The sequence below is a fragment of the Schistocerca gregaria genome, chromosome 4 (assembly GCF_023897955.1).
Source record: "Schistocerca gregaria isolate iqSchGreg1 chromosome 4, iqSchGreg1.2, whole genome shotgun sequence".
Classification (NCBI taxonomy): Eukaryota; Metazoa; Arthropoda; class Insecta; order Orthoptera; family Acrididae; genus Schistocerca; species Schistocerca gregaria.
In genome coordinates this window covers 561,857,115-561,876,228 of record NC_064923.1, presented here as the reverse complement: position 1 = coordinate 561,876,228, position 19,114 = coordinate 561,857,115, and the positions used below count along the sequence as shown (strand labels likewise).

At 42.9% G+C, this 19,114-nt stretch overlaps 1 protein-coding gene across 8 annotated transcripts in view; it reads right to left on the bottom strand.

Annotated features, from left to right (window-relative positions):
* Window positions 1–19,114, bottom strand: part of LOC126267949 (transcriptional protein SWT1) — a 275,635-nt gene that overhangs the window by 128,421 nt on the left and 128,100 nt on the right. For all 8 annotated transcript variants that reach the window (XR_007549053.1, XM_049973281.1, XM_049973275.1 and 5 more), the window contains one exon: window positions 10,311–10,417. Coding sequence is in view for 7 of the 8 variants with exons in the window: in XM_049973281.1 (XP_049829238.1) it covers window positions 10,311–10,417 (107 nt within the window). In the remaining variant the exon portion in view is untranslated. The remainder of the gene's footprint in view (window positions 1–10,310; window positions 10,418–19,114) is intronic.

The window sequence follows — 19,114 nt, the reverse complement described above, 5'->3', positions numbered from 1 at the left end:
AGACTGGCAGCCTTCTCGAAATCAGATAGCTGCTGGAATCCAGAGAAAATTTCCTCAGATCCAAAGCAACACGCGTCATTAGTACCGACATGTGCCACCACCTGCAGCTGCCTGCACCCTGTGCTCTTCATGGCATCCGGAAGGGCCCTTTCCACATCAGGAATGACTCCTCCCGGAATGCATATGGAGTGCACACTGGATTTCTTCCCCTCCTTAGCCGCCATATCCCTAAGGGTCCCCATTACACGCCTAACATTGGAGCTCCCAACTACCAATAAGTCCACCCTCTGCGATTGCCCGGACCTACAAGGCTGAGAATCATCCTCTGAAACAGGGCAGGCAGCTGCATCTGGCTCAGCCAGAGACAGTGCCTGAAACCTGTTTGTCAGACACACCGGGGAGGCTTTCTGATCAGCCTCCGGGGGAGTCTTTCGCTGCCTACCACACCTTGGAATGACCTCCCAATCAACCACAGGCGAGGGCTCAGCCCCACTGCAGGCAGCAACCGGGCTACTACAGCGGCAGACCGATCTGGGGACAGATGGGACGTGGTTGACATCCCCGTGATACCCAAGTCCGAGTCCCCACACTGGTGCCAATTGGCAACAGCCTCAAGCTACGCGACCAAAGTCAGCGCCGTCTGCAGCTGTGAGCGAAGGAATACCAAGTCAGCCCTCATCCGAACACAGCAATTACAGTCCTTGTCCATTCTAATCTATGTTGAACAACAGTTACTGAAACACGAGTCCGTGCCTGGAAACTGCAAGGGAAACACGCAAAGAATGTATGAACTAACTTGTACAAATGCCTAACGACTGCACTACAATCTGCCTGAATTTACAATTACAGTAACTAAAAGTCGTAATTACACCTCCTATACAAAACTCGCATGCAATTTAAGTAAGAATCTACAAAGTAAACACAGAAAAGAAGCTATATACGTATCTTTCTGCGCTGTCGATGTGCACCAACTGGGGGCTCAGGCCACACTGGTCCATATGGTAAAGATGTCATCTACACTCCTGGAAATGGAAAAAAGAACACACTGACACCGGTGTGTCAGACCCACCATACTTGCTCCGGACAACGCGAGAGGGCTGTACAAGCAATGATCACACGCACGGCACAACACACACACCAGGAACCGCGGTGTTGACCGTCGAATGGCCTAGCTGCGCAGCATTTGTGCACCGCCGCCGTCAGTGTCAGCCAGTTTGCCGTGGCATACGGAGCTCCATCGCAGTCTTTAACACTGGTAGCATGCCGCGACAGCGTGGACGTGAACTGTATGTGCAGTTGACGGACTTTGAGCGAGGGCGTATAGTGGGCATGCGGGAGGCCGGGTGGACGTACTGCCGAATTGCTCAACACGTGGGGCGTGAGGTCTCTACAGTACATCGATGTTGTCGCCAGTGGTCGGCGGAAGGTGCACATGCCCGTCGACCTGGGACCGGACCGCAGCGACGCACGGATGTACGCCAACACCGTAGGATCCTACGCAGTGCCGTAGGGGACCGCACCGCCACTTCCCAGCAAATTAGGGACACTGTTGCTCCTGGGGTATCGGCGAGGACCATTCGCAACCGTCTCCATGAAGCTGGGCTACGGTCCCGCACTCCGTTAGGCCGTCTTCCGCTCACGCCCCAACATCGTGCAGCCCGCCTCCAGTGGTGTCACGACAGGCGTGAATGGAGGGACGAATGGAGACGTGTCGTCTTCAGCGATGAGAGTCGGTTCTGCCTTGGTGCCAATGATGGTCGTATGCGTGTTTGGCGCCATGCAGGTGAGCGCCACAATCAGGACTGCATACAACCGAGGCACACAGGGCCAACACCCGGCATCATGGTGTGGGGAGCGATCTTCTACACTGACCGTACACCTCTGGTGATCGTCGAGGGGACACTGAATAGTGCACGGTACATCCAAACCGTCATCAAACCCATCGTTCTACCATTCCTAGACCGGCAAGGGAACTTGCTGTTCCAACAGGACAATGCACGTCCGCATGTATCCCGTGCCACCCAACGTGCTCTAGAAGGTGTAAGTCAACTACCCTGGCCAGCAAGATCTCCGGATCTGTTCCCCATTGAGCATGTTTGGGACTGGATGAAGCGTCGTCTCACGCGGTCTGCACGTCCAGCACGAACGCTGGTCCAACTGAGGCGCCAGGTGGAAATGGCATGGCAAGCCGTTCCACAGGACTACATCCAGCATCTCTACGATTGTCTCCATGGGAGAATAGCAGCCTGCATTGCTGCGAAAGGCGGATATACACTCTACTAGTGCCGACATTGTGCATGCTCTGTTGCCTGTGTCTATGTGCCTGTGGTTCTGTCAGTGTGATCATGTGATGTATCTGACCCCAGGAATGTGTCAATAAAGTTTCCCCTTCCCGGGACAATGAATTCACGGTGTTCTTATTTCAATTTCCAGGAGTGTATATATCTAAACCATATCACGGGCTGAAGATTTATGGATCCCAGGAAAGCCTCTTCCAAGCGACCCATGAAAAGATTGGCACAGGAAGGTGCCATCCTTGTTCCCATGGCCATACTTCTGATATGACTGAATGTCTGCCTTTCAAAGGCAAAGCAGTTGCTGGTAAGTATAATGTTGATTAAGGTGAGTAGACAGGATTTCACACGTTTGGAATCAAGTGGACACTGACAGAGGAAATGTTCAGCAGCACACAGACTGTGTACATGGGGGATGTTGGTATAGAGGGAGGTGGCATCAATGGTTACAAGTAAGGTGTGTGGTGGGAGTGGGATATGTTCGGTGGGTGCTGTGAAGCCATCAACTATAGTACAGCCAGTATGATTGGGCTTGTCAATCTTAGGAAGAAGGTAAGCGGTAGGGGAGCTTGGTTTGGGTGGGGTGAGAAGTTCCATGGATTCAGGTGTTAGTCCTTGTGAGGGGCCTGGGGTTTTAAGAAGAGACTGCAGGTCAGTTTGAATCACAGGGATGGGATCTTGATGGCAGACGCTGTATGTAAGGGTGTCATGCAGCTGGCGTAGGCTTTCACCAACATATTCCTTTCAGTCAAGTACTACAGTCGTAGATCCTTTGTCTGCTTTCACCAACATATTCCTTTCAGTCAAGTACTACAGTTGTAGATCCTTTGTCTGCTGGGAGGATAATGACGGAGTCATCAGCTTTAAGGGAATATAGAGCCTGGAGTTCTGCAAAGAACAGGTTGGGGTCATGTTGTAGGGACCTGAGGAAGGGTTGTGAGGCAATGTTAGGAGTCATCAGCTTTAAGGGAATATAGAGCCTGGAGTTCTGCAAAGAACAGGTTGGGGTCATGTTGTAGGGACCTGAGGAAGGGTTGTGAGGCAATGTTAGATGTGATGAATTCTTGGAAAGTTGGTTGGTTGTTTGGGGAAGGAGACCAGACAACGTGGTCATCGGTCTCATCGGATTAGGGAAGGATGGGGAAGGAAGTCGGCCGTGCCCTTCCAGAGGAACCATCCCGGCATTTACCTGGAGTGATTTAGGGAAATCACAGAAAACCTAAATCAGGATGGCCGGACGCGGGATTGAACCGTCGTCCTCCTGAATGCGAGCCCAGTGTCTAACCACTGCGCTACCTCACTCGGTAATTCTTGGAAGGCTTCTAAAGGATGATTCTGAGGTAGTGATGGTGGATCAAGTTGGGATTGTGGTCGTAACTGTTCAAGGCAGGGTTCAGTATCAGGATTGCTGTTCAAAAGTTATTGGGATTGGGTTGCGACGTGATACTTCCAGTTGACATTATGTGAAAAGGAAAGTAGGTCCTTCACAAAAGCAGCAAGGTTAAATGAAGGTTTAGGGCTCAAAGTTAGACCCATGGATAATACAGATAATTCTGGGGGAGAGAGTCCTTTGGATGAGAGGTTGAGAACACTGTATTATTGTGACTGGTTTTTGTAATGAGTTATTACAGGTCTGGGAGGCAGTGGTAAAGGCTGTGGGACGTTAAGGAGTTTGGCCAAGCTCGGTTTGTGGGAGAGGAGTGGTGGTTGATGGTGTGGCTGTTTGGGGAGCTGAAGAGGGAGGTAGTTTAGGAGAAGGGAGGATAGCTTTTTGAGGTGAAGTCTGGCATGTTATTGCAGTCTGAAGTTGGCCTGGCAGCTGATACTATCTAAGGAAACATGAGAGGCAGAAAACTGCAGGATTTTGTAGGAGAGAAGTCTGGTGGAGTGGAAACTAGCAGATGAGGCATAGAGGTCACAGATTAGTCGGGTAAGTGCAAGAGATTGCTGTTTTTGAAACTGTAAAAGAGGCTGGTGTAGAGTAGGATTACACCCAGAAACAGCGACTTTCAATATTAGGACTTTGGGGGTAACTCCAAGGGGCAAGTAAGTTTCAGGAAACAGAATGTGGAACCTTAATTTACGTAGTGCAAAACCATGTTTTCATAAAGAATGGATGTAATATGGGATGGGATGCATCATGGCAAGAGAGAACAGTTTGGAGTGTTGGAAATAGTGACAGTGGCAAAAAGTGTGGCACAGGTTGGGAAAAGGTAGAAAAACAGAAAAACTGCAGGGAAAAAATTTCGAAAAAATCAAAAAAGTCGCACCAATATCATGAGATCAAGCAACAGTTAACAAGAGGCAATGAGTGGGCGAGAACATCTCGCCACAAGAGTAATCTATATGATCCGAAAAATTGATTGAAAAAAAAGTCGATAGGGACAATCGTGAAAGGAGATGAAATTTTAAAAACTGGCCATACAGTAAAATAAAGTCACAGGAGATAACGTAGACAACATTGCTTGGCAAATAAGGTAGTGTAGGAGACAGCAGTAAAAGTCAATCAATCAGAACAGTCTGGGGAGAAACAAACACACAAAAATGTGAAAGAATTGTGTATAAATAAGGTAAGTGGAGGGCAAGGAAAAAAATAGCTGTCAAATCTGAAAATAAATCAGCAAGAGATGATCAGGAGAATTCCCAGCAGTATAGTGAACTGCAGTGGAATTCTTATACGCAAATTCGAAAACAACAATGGGCCTGTCTACATGCATGAGAACTGGTACTAGAAAAGTTGTGGGGGCAAAGTGTTGATTAATCTGGACAGTACAGATAAATAAAAGATAAAAAAAGGATCAGAATACTAGCACAGGAGGCAGAAAGCAGATTATAGTTTCAACAAGACAGACGACGACCAAGACTGACAAGAGGGTTACATAAGAAGGAATGATGGCCACATGAGCTAATGTAACAATACAAATAATCAATTATTGATAATATTATATAAACAAAATAGAAAGAAACTTCCACATGGGAAAAATATATTAAAAACAAAGATTCCAAGACTTACCAAGTGGGAAAAAGCCGGTAGACAGGCACAATAAAATAACACACAAACACACAAAATTTCTAGCTTTCGCAACCAACGGTTGCTTCTTCAGGAAAGAGGGAAGGAGAGGGAAAGACGAAAGGATGTGGGTTTTAAGGGACAGGGTAAGGAGTCATTCCAATCCCGGGAGTGGAAAGACTTACCTTAGGGGGAAAAAAGGATAGGTATATAATCGCTGGCTCGCACGCACACACACACACACACACACACACACACACACACACACACACACACACACACACACACACACACACACACACACACACACAGACCTGTCTACCGGTGCTTTCCCGCTTTGTAAGTCTTGTAATATTATATAAACAGATAGATAAAAAAATCAGCTCAAAGGATTTAAATTTTTACAGGCTTTCTTAGCCAGTGCCTCCTCCTTCTGGCAGAAGACTTGAGGAGGAAGGAAGTGGGGTAAAGGAAAACGACTGGTGAGGCTTAGGGAAAGGTGTACAGATCAGAAAATCACTCAGAACTCCACGTCAGGGGAGACATACCAGAAGGGATTAGAAAGAAAGACTTATTGTTGGGGACTCCACCAGACAAGATTTGAAAACCTGAGAGCTTAAAGGTGAAAGACAGGGTAATAATGCAAGAGAGGTCACTACTAAAACATCATATACGAGTTAATAAGAGTGAAAAGCTAAGTGCACTGTATGTAACAGAGGTGAGAGGGTGGAGGGCAAAAAATTGATAACTCAGAAAATGAATGATGTAGGGAACCAAAATGGAGTGAAGAAAAGAGTACTTACTGTGAACAAATGCTGAGACAGAAGGCATTAATGTAAATTAAGGCCAGGTGGGTGGCGAGAACTGAGGACGTATTGTAGCGCTAGTTCCCAACTGCGGAGTTCTGAGAAATTGGTGTCTGGGGGAAGAATCCAGATGGTGCTTGTAGTGAAGCAAGCACCGAGGTCATGACTGTCATGCTGTGCAACATGCTCTGGAACAGCATATTGTGTGTTACCAGTGTTCACACTCTGCCTACGCCCATTCAACCTGACTGATAACTGGGTGGTAGTCATGCTGATGTAAAAGGCCGAACAATGTTTACATAACAGCTGGTATATGACGTGTCGTTTCACAGGTGGCTCTCCCTTTGATAGTATATTTTTTTCCGGTTACAGGGCTGCAATAGGTGGTGGTAGGAGGGTGCGCAGGACAAGGTTTGCAGTGAGGATGGTCGCAGTGGTTGGCGCCATAAGGTAGAGAGATGGGTGCCATGTCGAAGTAGCTGATTGATACATTCAAGACAGGATAATACCAGGTAACAAATGTTGTGCTCCAAGGTTGTTTTTTTGGAGGGATCAACAGTACCAGGATTGGATGTGATGGCCCGGGAAATTTGCTTTTTACCTAAGCTGTTGGGATAATTATGTCCAGTGAAGGTTGAAGTGAGAGTTGTGATGTATTTATGTAAAGAGTCTATATCCGATCAAATACATTTGCGTTGAATGCCAAGACTGTATGGAGGGAATGTTTGACATAGAATGTATCAATCAGCTACTTTGGCAAGGTCATGCCCTGAAACGAGATCCATTCTGTCTGAGATTCTGCCCACGACACCTTGAATAGCTTTTCGTCACCCACCCAATCACTGCAATATTCTTGTCAGACCCTATGTTCCTTCTGCACATATCTCCCTACCCTCTGGCTCCTACCCCAGTGACTGTCCATGCTGCAAGACTTGCCCTATACTCCCTCCTACCACCACCTATCCCAGTGCTGTAACTGGCAAAACAAACTATCAAAGGGAGACCAACCAGTTATCAGTCATGATGAATGGGCATAGGCAGAGCATGTATACTGGTGTCACACAATATCCTGTTGCAGAGAATACTGCACAACCTAACAGTCATGACCTCGGTGCTTGTTTCACTACACGCGCCATCTGGATTCTTCCCCCTGACACCAGTTTCTCAGAACTACGCACGTGGGAAGTAGCACAACAACATGGCCTTGGTTCTTACCACCCACCTGGCCTTAATTTACATTAATGCCTTCTGTCTCAGCATTTGTTCATAGTAAGTACTCCTTTCTTCAATCAATTTTAGTTTCCTACATCTTTCATTTTTGGACTTACAATACATACAATACATACAATGCACTTAGCTTTTCACTCTTATTAACTCGTGCACGATGTTTTAGTAGTGATCTCTGTCTTGCATATTACCCTGACTTTCACCTTTAAGCTCTCAGGTTTTCAAACCTCATCTGATGCAGTCCCCAACAACAAGTCTTTCCTTCTCATCCTGTCCGTCAAAACTCCGTTGACCCGGGGTTCTGGGTGACTTTTCTGAACTGTACCCCTTTCCCTAAACCTCTCCCGTTGTTTTCCTTCACCCTCTTCCTTCCCATTCAACTCTTCTGCCAGAAGAAAGCTTGTAAAAAATTTAAATCCTTTTGTGTGCATGTTCACCTGCTGCGGCTTGGTGAGTAGATTTTTTATCTAGTCATTTCAGTTATAAGACAAGATTTTTTAGCAAAAGTCCCTATTCAGGAAACGCTGGGGCATCTTATATTCACAGACTGCACCTAAGGGAAGTCTTTCCGCTCCCAGGATTGGAATGACTCCTTACCCTCTCCCTTAAAACCCACATCCTTTCGTCTTTCCCTCTCCTTCCTGAAAAAGCAACCATCGGTTGCGAAAGCTAGTAATTATGTGTGTGTGTTTGTGTGTTTTGTTCATTGTGCCTGTCTGCCGGCACTTTCCCGCTTGGTAAGTCTTGGAATCTTTGTTTTCATATATATATCCTTTTGTCTTTCCCTCTCCTTCCTGAAGAAGCAACCATCGGTTGCGAAAGCTAGCAATTCTGTGTGTGTGTCTTGTTCATGTGCCTGTCTGCCGGCGGTTTCCCGCTTGGTAAGTCTTCGAATCTTTGTTTTTATTATATTTTTCCCATGTGGAAGTTTCTTTCTATTTTTATATATATATATATATATATATATATATATATATATATATATATATATATATATATATATATATATATATATATATATTATGAAATCGATTTGTAAAAAAAGGGAAAAAAAAGGAAGTTAGGAGGTTAAGTAAGGGTAACGGTCAAAAGCAGGAATGTTGGCCTTAAAAAAACAGTACTTGATTCTGAACCCAGATCACATTTTGTTTGACTATGAATGATTGTAATGATTTACTCAGGGGGCTGTAAATGAGAAGTTTGGTCACTGTTCAAGTATTAGAACACTGGATAAAAATGTTACCGTATGACTGTAATATTCGGATGTAGCAAGAGGAAAATTAATCCAGCATGAGCTGTCTGACAAACAAAATGAATCACATCAAACTGCAATTGTTGTCATGTGAATAAATTACAGCAGCAAGACCCATCATGGAAATAGTACCAACAGACGTCAGTAGATAGTAGGATGTGCCAAGTTCAAGAATTGGACTGAATCACAATTGCAATCTTTTATTTATGTATTAGTGGCTGTTGTTACATACGACTTGCACACTAGAAGATATTCCAGTCCTGTTTCAAGCACAGCACTACAGAATGGTCGGATAGGGAATGGTGATACCAGCTTGGCTGAGCATCAGATGAGATCAAGGATTGGAGTAGTGAGTGGACAGTAAATTAAATCATGTTACCAACCATTGGAATCTACATCGCGTACTCTGGCTTTCTCAGAAAATCCACCATATTTAAACTACAGTTTTCCTTAATCCATTTGTAGTTGAAATTAAAATGACTTTAAAATGTGAAAAATACTCAACAACAGTATTCATTTCTGCAGGAGATGAGAAAAGTCTACATAGGGGCCAGAGTTTTATGCTTCAATGTTGTTGAGACTTACCGGGACATAACGTGAACAAAAGGGGGTGTGTCAGCTGCTGATCCTACCCGCCAATGAAAGAGCGGCATACAAGCAATGCGTTTGGAAGCAGGAGAAATTGCAACATTTTCATTTCAGTACAGATGCAAAATCCAATATGTATCTGGATAAAAACAGCTGTGTTCTCAAGTCCCACAGTAACCACAACCTCAAAAATTGCAACATATTCATGAGCCACAGTCAAATATTTAAGACAATGACAACATAAATTGCACAACTCTGCTACTAGGATGATGGCTGAAAATAGTGGTACCACGGATGACAGGGTAAGTATGCGAAAAATGTAGAAAAGAAAATGATCAACATAAACCATTTCTTTTCGTTTATTTTATTTCTCCTTGTGTTATCAAAATGTAGACAATCAATAAACGGCACAAATTTAGAATAGTTATAATGTTAACTTTTTAGGCAGATATTTTATGTCAATAAAACAGTTTGTAATTTTGATGTGTCAGAATAGGTTAAAAATAATTTTTTCTCAGGAAGCTTCTTGAAAGAAATCAGCATCATCTTTTACTCTGATAATTATGGTAAGCCTCATCAATAACGCAAATACTGGCTGTGAAATCTTGTATTCTATGATGTCCTTACCTTTGTGCACAGTATGTATGAAAGTTAAACTATAACAATAATGAGTGAGGATTAACACTGAAAACTTCATCATATTTCAACAGTTTCCCTGTGTTAAGTTTCTCACATTCGGAGTGTTGCTGCTCCACAGCCGTTACTGAATTAATGAATATCCACTCCAATTTTTAAAAAGTTCTTTGTTTTACTTCATAACTAGATTCAGTTATTGTATTGAAGCCATTTTCTACAGGAATCTGAAAATTGTGCTGTCCTGAAGCAATGTCAAATCAGTTTTCTTGTGCTTAAAATGGCCTACTATCACCATGGCTTGATCTGCATGGGACATCTACAAAACACATTTACAACCTACTGTTCATGAAGGATACAATTATGTCTTTCTGGGCTGGAAATAAGTACAATTAGAACAAACCAGAAATGATACACATACACAAAGGTCTTTAACTGATATGCACCTTCTACAGCATAATGTAATTCCTGACTAAAACAAACCAACTATGACATATTACCACTTTGCGGCCCAGTCCCATTTGTTGTAGGCAGCACTGAAGAATGCTGTTGTCAGGATTACATAAGCCACTAAGAGCATCAGGGCCAGCGTCGGACACGGTCTGTCCTGAAAGTATATACAAAAATTTACTGCTAGTTTTTCTTATTAAAAACATTAACTGGAAATGTTGCATAAACTTCAGTTTCTGAACACAGATATGTAAAACATATAATGCAAAAATTGCTGGTAAAAAACACCCAATACACTGAAGTATAAATAATGGACATATTATGAACATTCCTAAATCAACAAAAATATATTTCTGTTGATACAGTAGCACAAAATAATTTAGTGAACTGAGGAGATCATATATGTCCACTAACTGAAAGGTTACTAGTAACAAAATAGCTTCAATAGATCATAACTGAGCACACACACAATCTTATATGAAACTACTACTTCATTCCAACTTTTCTACATGGGTAGGCCAGCCTCTTACCTCTCAAAGGTTATCCTGTATTGTTTATCTGGGCATCCTCTGTGTGTACAGCAGAATTTTGTAATCAGTCTCATAGACTTCATTAATCTGATGTGTTCTGCCCACTGGCATTTACAGTCTTTTAGTCTATACTTCAAATTAAAAGTGTCAAACAGTTGTTTTATCATAACATTACAAACTCAAGACAGGCCCCCTTGGCTTGTTTTTACAATCTCTACTTTGCTGTTCCAAATTTGCTTTACTTTTGACTTGATAAGTAGTGGTGTGGCCCGGGTACATTCCCAGTGGGAGGGAACTTATAAAATGGGAATATTGCTGGGAATACTTCTTTGGCCCGGGAAGATTCCCAAAAATTGGGAATTGATGAAAATTTTTAGATGTTTTAACACTTATTAACAGTTAAATAACTTTAAAACTAGGTTAACTAAATAAATGCATACATTTTAATCCAAGCTTTATCATTCCATGCAATTTCTTCCTTGCAAATTCCATGCAAAATATCATTTACCATAAGTCTGGAGGAAAAAATAATTTAAAATATTTGCTAGGCATAATATTTTTAGGCAAGTCGAACCCCTCATTACTCTGGGTGAAACATAAACTTCCAAAACATTTCTCTGGATGCATAATTCTCAAAACATTTCTCTGGAGGCATAATTCTCAACAAGCTGTCATCTGTAGTATTTTTTTAAATTTTCCAAACGAATGACGAGAGGTGTTTCACTTTCAGAATTCAAGACTCCTCATTTCCTGTGATGAATTATGATTTATAAATTTATTTTCCGAAATATCACTATCACTTTCACTTTCAGAATCATTAATTAATATTTTACCATGTTCTATGTCAATAAAATCACTTGTATTTTCAAGTACATCATAAATCTCTGAGAGTTTATTTGGTTAAATTTTCGGTGAAATGCCATTTTCAATGACTGATGTTTACAAAACTCACATGAGTTTAAAACAAACTTTACAGAATAAAATACCTCTAACATTGACAGAAAACTTAACAAGTCGAATAAGCAAACTTCCCTGTGTATTTTAGTTAAATTTAGTTACTCACTAGATGGCATATCAATATTATAAACTTGGTTTTTCTAAAGGTTGATTATTTCAATGTTGGCAGTTCTAGGAAATTTAAGAGTCGTAAATTTTGATGCTTGGCAGTTCTAGGGCTAATTCTTAGACATTTAAAACATCGACAACCAAAAAATGTGTATTTCGAACAGTGAGGTTAAGTCCAGATCGATATAAACCTAAACATAAAACTACCCAAATATTTTATTTATAATTTAAAATAGAATGTAGAAGTACTCATTTTTTTTTTTTTAAGAGGCTAATTAAGTTGATCATAACCATGGTTTAGGTCTTAAGGGTAAATTAATTAAAGTTATGTGTAATGGGGAAATTTAGGTCGTACATGACAAAAGAGGTAATTTCCCCCCCCCCCCCCCCCCCCCCGCCCCCTTGATAACTGCATCACTGCATAGACAGCCATATTGTTTTTTCAGTTGGTAGTTGTGTTTGCAAGCTAAAGAACCAGTTTCATTAGAACTTTGTGTGAAATGAGTGTGTGAGATTGTAACATTTAAGTGGTGAATGAATCAAATAACTTTGAGTAGGCCTGCTTCCTGTTTGTTCATTGTTGTGTTTCCATTCATTGTTGCAAATGGTCAAGAAAAAGGGGTAGTCTGGACTTCTTTAATATTAAAGGAAAAGGTGTTGCTTGTAAGTATTGTACTCAAGAATACAAGTAAGGTAATTCAGTTAAAATGGAAAAGCGCATAAAAATGTATCAAATGTCCTGAAGGATAGAAAAATATTCTCACTGTCAGTAAACCAACACCTAGACCCTCAACCACAACAGACATCACTCAGTTATTAACAGTGGATGCACATTCAAATGGAAGGTCAAGCTTTATTAACCTTGGCTGGTCTAAATTCAGCTACACCTCCTTTCAAATCACCAACACCACCTCCACCAAAGCCTTGGCCAAGTCCCCTATCTGAACACTCTTCTAGTTTGGGATCTGCAACTATACCAGTTTACAGTCCAGGTTCATCAAGAGGAACAACTGCATTTTTGGATCGCAAGGATAACCAAACAAATGTAAGTTTAAATCATTTAAGACTTACTATTCTTTGATATGAAAATGGGTGGTTTATTGTAGTCTTTTTTGCAGCCTATTATATTGGAGGCCTAAATTGTTTTTGTGGTGTTAAACAGTAAAAATGTTGGACATATTCCATTGTATTAAGAAGGCAAATTACAAACCAACACCCAAATTGGAAACTCTAGTGATTTTCCTTAACCCTATCAAAAAGATATATTAGCATCTCCTAGCCTAATTATTTCCCACCATTTAAATACCACAGTAACAAAAGTTGGTTAGCTACAGTTTGTAAAATAAAAGAAGTTTGTAAAACAAAAGTTTGTTAGCAAAAGTAGGTTAGTTTTTCGGACTGAACCCTCATGATAATAGAATATGGCTTCACTTCTCCTTTGACAAATAACTGTTTTCGCCTTTAGGAGTAGTAGGCCTACATTGCAACTGCTCTTTCGAATCTCATAATGGTTTACAATGCAGTGTGTAGTGTGTCTTCTGTAGAATAGAAATATTTTAATTCTGTACAATGTAGGTGTAACTGTCATAAACTGATTTTTTTAATAGTTTTTAATTGGGATTTGAAATAAAGTAAAAAATAGTCTTTGATAGAGCACCCACAGCATATAGATTTTCTCCAAAAATTGAGACCTATTACTGTCAAGATTTATAATGTCTACAACTTATCTTGAGGCTCAGTATAAGAAATGAAAGAAGAAATAACAAAAATAATTCAGTAAACAAAATAATTACATCTTCAATGTGATGGTTGGAGTAATATCAAGAACGAGTCTATAATTAATTGTGTGATTTCGAAGCCAGAACGATTCTTTGTAGATTTCAAAATGAGCAAAACCAAGAGACATAATGCCAAATACCTGGCAGAGATCATTAGATCTGTCATCGAGAAGTATGGTCCTGATACGTTTTTGGTGTCTATTGCCGACAATGCTCCAAACATGAAGGCAGCCGTAACGATGTTGACAGAAAAGTATCCTTAAGGAGTACCATTAGGCTGCATTGCTCACCACTGTGTGCTGATGTCTTAGGATAGCAGATTGTTCAAAGTTTCTTTGCAGATTTGATAACTGGAGTAGGCACTAGAAAGATCGTTTGGCGGGATGACACATCCAAATGAAAACACATAATCTCCTCCCGATCGAACTTAGGATCCGGGCCCACGGGAAGACGGGAAAGAGCGTCGGTGTTGGAATGCTGTCCGGTAGGGTGAAAATAAATGTCATAATGGTACTAAGAAAGGAACAAGGCTCAGTGCTGCAGTCTGTGGGCCGCCCTATCTGGAATCTGAGAGGCGGGGCCAAATAACGATATTAATGGCTTATGATCAGTGATTAACTGAAACTTGGTGCCATACAAGAAAGGGTGAAATTTGGTAGCAGCGCAGACAATGGCCAAAGCCTCTCTGTCCACCTGGGTGTAATGGGCATGCACAAGACTAAGAGTTTTAGACGCAAATGCCAGTGGCTGCTCAGAGCCATCCGCATTGCGATGGGCCAGGACTGCCCCCACCCCATACTGCAAAGTATCTGTAGCCAGGACCAACGGCTTATGGGGGTCAAAAGTAGCCAAACAAGGCGCTGATATGAGGAGGCCCTTCAACGAGGTAAATGCTCGCTCGCGTGCAGGCGATCAATCAAAAGGAACACCCTTGCGCAGAAGGCAGTGCAGGGGATGGGCTATTATGGAGCCATGGGAATGAACCGGTGGTAATAGGCAATCTTGCCTAAAAAAGCTTGTAACTCCTTCGGCAAAGCAGGCGTCGATACCTTGGACCAAACTTCCCAGCGGCTGGACGCCGTGCTGAGAGATGGTGTAGCCCACATACTCAATGGATGGTTGGAAGAAGTTTGACTTACGCAGGTTGCAACGCAGGCCCACAAGCCTGAATTTGAGAAAGAGCGTTTGAAGGTTGTGTTCCTTCATGCTGCGGCCTGTGACAATTACATCGTACAGGTAATTAATACATTGAGATATTGTAGACGTGACGTGCTCAAGATAACGCTAAAATATCGCCGGGCCACTGGATATTCCGAAGGCTAACAGCTGGTATTGGTAAAGGCCAAATGGGGTGTTGACAACCGCCAGCTGTTTGGAGGCCTCATCAAGTGGTATCTGATGATAAGCCTCCGAAAGATTTTTGATTTTCGAAAAATATTGGCTTCTCGCCATGGCGGAGAACAATTCATCAGAACGAGGCAAGGGATGGTTGTCCACCACCAATTGGGAATTAATGGTGGCCTTGAAATCACCACAAAGACGTAATTTTCCAGAGGGTTTCCTGACAATAATGAGGGGCGAAGCCCACTCACTAGAAGAAATGGGAAGAATGACCCCGAGGGCTGTCAGCCGGTCTACCTCTGCTTTTACCTGAAGGCGGAGAGCCAAGGGGATCTGCCACGCGCGTAGAAAATGCGGGCGAGCCGACACCTTCAATGTTAAGTGAGCTTCATTGTTAAGTGAGCTTCATTGTTAAGTGAGCTTCATTGTTAAGTGAGCTTCATTGTTAAGTGAGCTTCATTGTTAAGTGAGCTTCATTGTTAAGTGAGCTTCATTGTTAAGTGAGCTTCATTGTTAAGTGAGCTTCATTGTTAAGTGAGCTTCATTGTTAAGTGAGCTTCATTGTTAAGTGAGCTTCAAAGTCTGAAACACGCCCCCAGGCCCTAGTCAAAGATATCCTTATAGTCAGAGATCAATGATTCCAATGATTGATAGGGAACGTCTTCGGAGACCAACTGTTGGGTGTCTGCGATAGAAAAACCGAAAACTTGAAAGGCATCCAATCCAAAAAGGTTAGCGGAGTTCGCATCACTGACAACAATAAAAGTAAGAGGCCAAGTGACTGATCTGTAAGTAACGTCGGTAGTGAATTGACCCAGTAGGGGAATGAACTGTTTACCATAACCGCGGAGACGCCGGTAAACTGGTGCCAACGGGGGTGATCCTAGGTCAGAGTAAGTTTGTGTATTCAACAAGGAAACTGCCGCGCTGGTATCTACTTGTAGTTGTAATCGGTGCGACCGAACCAACACCTCGATAAAGAGTTTGTGTGCCGATGCAGCGGGAGCCTGGCCCGATGAAACTTCCTGAATGTCAATGTCCATGTCCTCTGTACCTGCTTCCTTCGATTCATTTGAGGCTGAGCGGCAAACTTTAGCAATGTGTCCTTTTTTATGACATCTGTGACAAACGGCCCGATGCTGGGGGCACTCTGACCGATCATGATGTATATAGCACGATGCACAGGACTATAACAGGGGTCGGCAGCTGCAACTCTGTTTATGCGCCGTGCGGGAGTGGCCGTAACGGCCGGATTGTACCGCTCACACGTCGTCCACCTCGGACACAGTGGACGCGGCCGTGCTGCCCTGAACCGCCGCGACATCACACCACGCTTCCAACTGTTGACCTGCGGTGAGAGAGACTTCATACGATTGAGCAATGGACAGGACTTCCTCAAGGAAAGGGTCTTCCAACTGCAGGGCCCATTGCCAGACCTCCCTGTCAGGGGCTGAAAGAAACTATGACGTCATGCACCATAATGTGGGCATACAACTCTCGCGACTGCTCTGTGACAAAATGACACTTGCGACTAAGACCGTGCAGGGTACGACTCATGCCCGGTAAGACTGATGGAGCTGTTTCTTGCATTGATAGAACTGGACGCTAGCCGCCACAACATGCGTGCAGCGGCGATAATATGAAGACAGCAAGGAACACAATGCGTCAAAAGACATGGACGAGGGTTCCTGCAACAGCGCTAGCTGCCGCAAAACTTGATACAGCAAGGGAGATATCCAAGACAAGAAAAGAGCATGACATACCTCCGCGTTGGCAACATGTAATGCCTGGAAATGCTGCCAAAGGCAGTGCTGGACACTAAAATGCAGGGGCATTTGCTCGACCCTACGAAACAACTTGATGCCATAGGTTTTACGTTTGTTTGTGTGGCCATCTTCCGCAGCAGTTGTTAACATCTGTTATTATAGGGTATCTGTCTTGAGCTGACTACAATGTAATTAAAAAGAATTACACCAGACGTGTTTCGCTTTTATTTACAAAGCATTCTGTACATTGGATACACACGTTTGTACATTTTTTTTATTCTTTTGGGTTAAAAACAGTGTTTTCTTTATGAAGTTAGTCTGTAAGCTTCTTACGGTGTTTCTTTACATAGTCTGCACTTTCCCCTCTTGCTACCACCGGTTTATGTCGACAGGCTTCATTTCACATCTGCAGTCTTCGGCATTTTGCATTATTTTCTGCACTGCACTATTTATAATTGACTTTCTTAACTGTTTTTCATTCATCACTGCTATAGTGTTTATGCTTATTTGTCGTTCTCATTGTGAGTGTCGGCAACCTCCAAAACGATTTTTGTGTGGGTGTGTGTGTGTGTGTGAGTGAGAGTGAGAGTGAGAGTGAGAGTGAGAGTGAGAGTGAGGGAGGGGGAGGGGGAGAGGGAGGGTGAGGGGGAGGGGGAGGGAGAGAGGGAGGGGGAGAGGGAGGGGGAGAGAGGGGGAGAGAGGGGGGAGAGAGAGGGGGGAGAGAGAGGGGGGAGAGAGAGGGGGGAGAGAGAGGGGGAGAGAGAGGGGGGAGAGAGAGGGGGGAGAGAGAGGGGGGAGAGAGAGGGGGGAGAGAGAGGGGGGAGAGAGAGGGGGGAGAGAGAGGGGGAGAGAGAGGGGGGAGAGAGAGGGGGGAGAGAGAGGGGGGAGAGAGAGAGGGGAGAGAGAGGGGGGAGAGAGAGGGGGAGAGAGAGGGGGGAGAGAGGGGGGAGAGAGGGGGGAGAGAGGGGGGAGAGAGGAGGGAGAGAGGGGGGGAGAGTGTGTTAGTGAAATTGTTTTGTTTTCCTGTATGTAGACAGAGATATGAGAGTGGTTGTGGTGTGTGTGTGTGTGTGTGTGTGTGTGTGTGTGTGTGTGTGTGTTTTTCTTTCTCTATTTTTTTCGAGGGAGGGGGGGGGAGGGGGCAGAAGAATGACAGGGATGGCCTGGACAGTGATTATGGGACAGATCTGGGAGGAAATGGTAGTGGTAAATGGAGCCTGTAGGTATATTTGTACTTTTAATGTTATATTAAGTGGTCATCAATTTAAAGAGTGTGTGGTTTGTCAAGTTGATCTGATCATTTATGAGTTGTTTCTGTTATGGTATTTTTGGATGTGGTAGTTTACTTGTAAGGTGAGGTGGTGTTTTTTGTCGTTGTTTATCCTTATGATTTCCATGTCTGTGTCTCTGGTTGTAATTTGATGTTGGTGTTGGTGTAAGCGTTTTGGTGTTGGTGTAAGCGTTTTGCAAAAGTTGTTGAATGATTTGTCGTATACTTCCATGCTCTTGCATATTCTTTGTATCTTGTGTCAAATGTCCTCCTGGTTTCACTTAATGCATTTCAGTTGGTATATTGCTGATTTCTGATACAGATCAGTTTTTCCTGTTGTTTTTTGGGAATTCAATGGTTGGTTTGGTGTGTTATTTTTATGCCTTGTTTTTTGAAAATATTGGATACTCTGTGTGTGTATTTGTGGTTGTACTTCATTGTGTACCATCTTTTACTTTCTGTTTCTTTCACACTTTGTGTTGTTTCTATTCTTGTATTTTATGTCTTTCTTTGTGTGTGATTTTGTCCTTGTGTTCGTGACAGTTGGGTGTTCGTTCTTTTCTCTTTCTACATTTTATTGTTCGGCTTTGTTACAAAGTTCCCTCTGTATCCATTGTTTGTGGCTATTTGTATTATAGTATTCATTTCTTTTTTGTAATTGTCTGTATCTAATGGTACTGTGGTCAGTCTGTGGAGCGTGTATCTAAGTGATGCCTGCTTTTGAGAATTGGGGTGTTGTGATGTCTCGTGTATAATTGTGTCTGTTGTTGTCGGTTTTCGGTATATGGGAAATGTGTGTTGGTTGTTTTGAATCTTTATGAAGATGTCCAAGAAATTTAACTGTCTAATTTGCTCTTTCTCTATTGTAAAATGTATCTTATCATGAACAGAATTTATGTCTGTGTGTAACTGGTCAATTTTATTGTTTGGTTCATCTAGAAGACACAAGATATCATCCACATATCTAATTCAGTATAGGATGTTGTACCTATTTGGCACTGTTTTTTTATATATAATCTGCCAACACTGGATTCAAGTTGCAGCAGCAGTGCACTGATGTGACGAACATGAATAGTGGGGATTCACAAGCTTGCTAATATTGTC